At 44.2% G+C, this 5,294-nt stretch overlaps 1 protein-coding gene across 4 annotated transcripts in view; it reads left to right on the top strand.

Moving 5' to 3' along the window:
- The first annotated feature begins 2,991 nt into the window (after positions 1 to 2,991).
- TEAD1 (TEA domain family member 1 (SV40 transcriptional enhancer factor)) overlaps positions 2,992 to 5,294 on the top strand; it is a 165,506-nt gene continuing 163,203 nt past the window's right edge. For all 4 annotated transcript variants that reach the window (XM_008574187.1, XM_008574185.1, XM_008574186.1 and 1 more), the window contains exon 1: positions 2,992 to 3,170. In XM_008574187.1, the coding sequence (XP_008572409.1) occupies positions 3,014 to 3,170 (157 nt within the window). In that variant the 5' untranslated portion in view covers positions 2,992 to 3,013. The remainder of the gene's footprint in view (positions 3,171 to 5,294) is intronic.

Raw genomic sequence — 5,294 nt, 5'->3', positions numbered from 1 at the left:
GAGCCTGGACAACAGAGTTCTTCCCTTTGCAGTAAATGAATAAAAACGTGAGCATTTAGAACACTTTCTGTACTTACTAAGTGGGCGGATCAATTAATGCTAGCTAATATTGCATTCCCCATACAACCAAGTACTTGTGACTCTTAGCTTTAGAAGTGACTTGAAAGGGTTGTCTGCAAGACTCTGGTGCTTGTCTTCTAAGGCTCTCTGCCCTTCATTGAGCAGCTCATCGAGCAGAAAGTTTTCCTTATGTTGAGTCAGAATCTTCTTTGAAACTTGCATGGAACGGGTCTGCACACTCTCCATCTCATCAGAGGTTGTTAAGTGTTTGTGGACATAAGCTTGGCAGTTATGATTCAGAAGGATCTTACCAGTTTCGGGCCATGGGTTAAGGCTAAAATAATGGAATTTATAGGAATAATATAAACTCCTGATTTTAGCTCTGGAATCAATTGTGCAAGAAGTGGGGTTCAGGAATAGCACCCGGGGGGGGGGGCGCAGGAGCTTAGAGGTTTTGTGGATCATAAGTCAATCTCTGAGTGCCGTTTATTGAGGGTGTTGAGACTGGATGGTATCTAGTCTTGAAGACAGTCAGGAGCCTGGGGGCTGCTCCTGTCAGACCTAAATGATGTGTTGGGAGAGACCCTCAAGGGATGGATGGGTAGAAGTTAGTCAGGAGATGGGGTTTAGCCTAGTAGGTGGAGGAATTTCAACATGTCAGCATGAGGTGGCAGTAGTGAGGAGAGGTGGTGAGGTCCTTGTCATTAGCGCTGTTCAAGTGTAGATTGAGTGACCATTTGATGGAAAGTTGTAGAGGGCACCTCAGGCATTGGATGTCAGTCATTGTTGTGTTCTGGTCTGGAGACTCTGTGCCTCAACTATATGGTAACATTCTTTTTAGGCAAGTGAAGGTCCCTGTCCCTTCAACTAGCCCTGACTGTCCTGAGTTCCATCCCTCTGTACACTGGCTGAGTGCCGGGCATATCTACTTATCCTAAAACGTGGTTGCCTGGAGTGAATCGATACTGCTCCCAGCTGCTCAAGGACTGGCCTGTGGTTTTGTGTGTCTGTGTAGTTTTGGTTTTGTTTTTGTTTTTGCTTGGGAGGAGGATGGAGAGGGAGGTGGTGGACTAGCTACTGCTCAATGAGTTTTCTTTTAATAATTTCTCTAATAAACAGCTTTGGAGCTAGAACAGACTCTAGGGTAGAGTACAGTTCAGCTCGAACTTTATAAGACTCTTAGATCCCATCAAAAATTGTAATAGTTTGAGAATTCAAAAAGCCCATACTGCAGTTCATCTGGGGGTCAGTCACATAACCCTTTCTTGTGGCAGACCTTAACATTGGGCAATTTTTAAAGTCCTGTGTAAGTGTACATGTGTTGGTGAGAGGTAGTAAATATTTTGCTGACAGATTCTTTGAGTGATGGCTCAGTGGCAGCATTTAAAGGCAGACCACCTGAGGGTTTCTTCTTTCCAGGTGCTGCCAAACCTAAAAAGCTGTCAGGGTAAGAAGCCAAAAGCACCCACTAGTTATACCATTACTTGTGTAATGTGCATGTGCCTCTGAGTTTCTGCACCTGGGATCTGTTGATTCACACAGGTGGGGGACAGCCCAGGAACGGGATACAGTCGGGAGAGGGAAGGAAAGATGTCAGGTTGCTTGCTCTCAGGTGATGGCGCTGGAACATGGAGCAGTTCCTGGTGCTGGGAGGGACCACAAGCAGCTGCTTCCCTCCTGGGTGCCTTTGTTGTAACATTGCATGGACTGGAGGGGGTGGGATGGAGAGGAACGGTGGTCACATGAAGCCCTCCCTACTCAGACCCTGTGCCTCCCTTTTTTGATGAGTCCCCAGAAGCAGTTCTTCTCCCCTTTTTTGGGAGGCCTTTGGATTAATGATCTGATGCCTTTTCAACAAAGGAATATTGATATGTTAGTGTGCCGGACAGCAGGGAGTACTGGATTAGATCATTTTCACATTGGTATTATGCCAGTTTGCCATTTGTTTGGAAAGCTTATCCCTTTATGACCATAGGTTACATGCATAATTTAAGGGGAATCAGTCTTTGAGAAAGATTTCTTTTGGTTCTGTAATCTTCAGTGCTACAGAAAAATAAATGAAAGACTTTCCCCATGGTTTTCATGTGATCAGGAATTCAGAGTAGGCTATGAGAGGAAGTTCCTCATGTAGATATAAAACATTTCTGCTAATGTGCTAGACAGTTGTGGTAGGTGTTGCAGGAAATATAGCAGTGGGGACAACTTGGTCCCTGCTTCAGGGTTACAGTCTAGGAGCTGAGAGTGGCAAACTGACCTGACCACACAGGGTAAAAGCCCCAAAGATAAATGCGTAGGTCCAGGTTAACTGGCATTGCTATCTCAGTAGAATGAATATTTGTGATAACAAAATAAATGTTCCTCCTTCCTTCCTCGACCCTGTCACCATTTTGCATTTTGGTGATCTCATATTGGGATGGTTTGACATTTCAGAATTATCATGCCAATTGCCACAGTGAAGTGGATGTCTTTTATTTTACTTTATTTTCTTATAAACAACTTGTTTTGCTATGGAGATTTGATTATCATTGAGCATAGTGCCCCTGGTAGATAGTAGGCACTTAGTGAACGGTTTTTGTATGAATCACTGGAAACTTGCAACTCCGAGTGAGTGCTATTGTTGGATGAAAATCTCCTATCTGTGAAGATCATCTAGCTTCTGCCTGCCGTTGCATTTCTGTATGAGTGCTTAACATGATACATAGAGAACAGAAGCTGCTTGGATCTCAAAATTCCATGTTCTCCACTAGGAGTTATTCTCTAAGCAAAGCTGGCAACTGAAGAACTTGGAATAGTGAGAGCAGTATGTTTGTGGTTACCATGTCCTTATCATACTATTTTGTGATTTCTTTTTTAGGTCTATTTTCTTGAAAAGGCTCCAGGCTTCGGCTTGGAAAATCCAACCGCCAAAATTGAGCCCAGCAGCTGGAGCGGCAGCGAGAGCCCTGCCGAAAACATGGAAAGGATGAGCGACTCTGCAGATAAGCCAATTGACAATGACGCAGAAGGGGTCTGGAGCCCAGACATCGAGCAGAGCTTTCAGGAGGCCCTGGCTATCTATCCACCGTGTGGGAGGAGGAAAATCATCTTGTCAGACGAAGGCAAAATGTATGGTAAGTGGCCTGGAATACTCCTTTGAAATATTTGACCTGCCCATGTGGTAGAGGACAGATCGTAGCTGGCTTTCTCTTGAGATCCATGTGTTGTATCAAGTTGTATGATCTTTGTAGAATTTTAGCTGGCTATCTAGGGGACTGACTCTCAGATAAAGAACTGAGTCAGTGAAGGTCCGCTGGGAAATCATTCCCTGGATGCTTCTGCATGCTGAGGGGCATTACATCCAAAGCTCTTGAGGCCAGGTAGGAACATAGTGCAGTGGAATATGCAGATACCACATGGTGGGGATGAGCTCTTCAGAACGCAGGAAGCACTGCCACTTAACTTCAGATAACTGGTGCCATGTAGGAGTGGGGGTCTGGTGCTGCCAAGCCTCTTTTTTTTTTTTACCCCCTCCAGAAAGAACCAGCAATCTAGATGTTTTTTTATGAAATCCACTCCTTTTTTAAAAGCCAGCACCTTTTCTTTTAATTAACCCTGTCTAGGCCAGATAAAACATGTGCATGGACTTGATCAGACCCCTGAACCACCAGTTTGCTGCCTTGCTGCCAGTTTGCAGTTGAATGGCCAGACAAGGCATTCACCCGTCAGGCTGCTCTCGCCAGTCTCCCTTTCTACAAGGGAATGCCTCACTGCCTCACAGTGCGTTCTGAAGGAAAAGTCCAGAGTACTGAGGAGGGTGAGACAAGTTAACCAGATGGCCTGGGATGCCAAAGGCAGTGGCTAGTACCCACCCACTCACCTATGGCTTGCTTGCTGGGCTCGGGCATTAACCCTTCCTTCCGTAGATGCTTCCAGCTGCAGACCTACACTTTTTGGCTACTTACCTTTTGGGAAGCAGATGGCAGGTGTCCTACGTTCTGTGTGCCTAATTGGGCAGGTTGAGTTGACAGAGTTTGCATTGTAGCTGAGTCTAAAGAGATGCAAACAAAGAACTTAAACTCAAAGAGAACTGGCTCAGCAACCTACCTGAGATTGTTAACTTACCATGGGAGTGATTTATTTCTAAATAATTTGAAATCTTTTCCATAATAGGGTGTTGTACCTTTAATCCTGTGCTTCCTCTATCAGGAGCTGTAGGAGGCTGCAGCTCAAACTAGCACACACAGCTCAGGAAAAAGCAGATGGTGGTGCAGCTGCCACCAGCTGTGCCCCCACCTGCCCTCCCCCTCTGCAGCTTGGATGATGTAATGGAAACAAGGAAAATTTTGCTTTCTGCAGCATTGGAGTCTCTCAGCCTGTCACACAGAAAAGAGGGGGAACCCAAACTTCTGGCATTTATCTTATGCTCTCGTAATATCTCTTGTAGCCAAAGGAGCTTCTTCGTGTTTTAGTGACATGGACTTCGGATGAAACATCTCAGCTCCTGTGGGCAGAAAGTTTCAGAGCCCTAGATTTTCTGTATGCTTCTATCTTTCCTGGGTGTCTCTTTCTCAGCCTGGCTATTTGTTTTCAGGGTCTTGTCTTCAAACCTGAAAATGTAGCCCTCCTTCCCCTCCCAAAGGCAAAGGAAAGCACTTTAATATTTGAGCCTTTCTTGGAATAATTTTATTATGGGTAGAGAAGGGTAGCTTTGGGATGTTACCTTGTACAGATATCATTTGTTTACCCAGAAATTGTTTTACTCTAAAATAACGGCACAGTATTGGAAGTCCTGGTTGGGAATAACTGTTGTACTTCATTTCTCACAAGGAATACTGGGAAAGGCACTGTCTCTTTAGGAATAAGGATTCAGGACTGAGAACATAATTCAGAGCAAAAGTTAATTTTTGTCAACTTCACTTCTGTTCTCCATTGAGATTTTACTTTTTAGATAACAGCTGTGGTAGATTTAGCCAATTTGCCTGTAATTCAGTCATAAAAATATTTTTATATGAAAATAATTGTGTGAGAGCTCTTGTTGGTAATTGGATCTCAGAGGTAGCAGGCTAGGCTCAAGAATAGTGAGAAGCTTTGGATTTGAGTTGTTCTGTCAACAGTGAGTTTGAACAGTTTTCCCTTGGCCTTGGTCTCAGTTTTCTCCTCAGTTAAAAAAAAAAAAAAAAAAAAAAAAAAAAAAGGGGGGGGGCCCGTAAAAAAAAAGGGTGGGAAAAAAATGGTAAAAAAAAAAAGGGCAGGGG

The sequence above is a fragment of the Galeopterus variegatus genome, unplaced genomic scaffold, assembly GCF_000696425.1.
Source record: "Galeopterus variegatus unplaced genomic scaffold, G_variegatus-3.0.2 Scaffold1011, whole genome shotgun sequence".
NCBI lineage: Eukaryota > Metazoa > Chordata > Mammalia > Dermoptera > Cynocephalidae > Galeopterus > Galeopterus variegatus.
The sequence above is the reverse complement of the archived record's forward strand: the minus strand, read 5'-3'. Positions and strand labels throughout refer to the sequence as shown.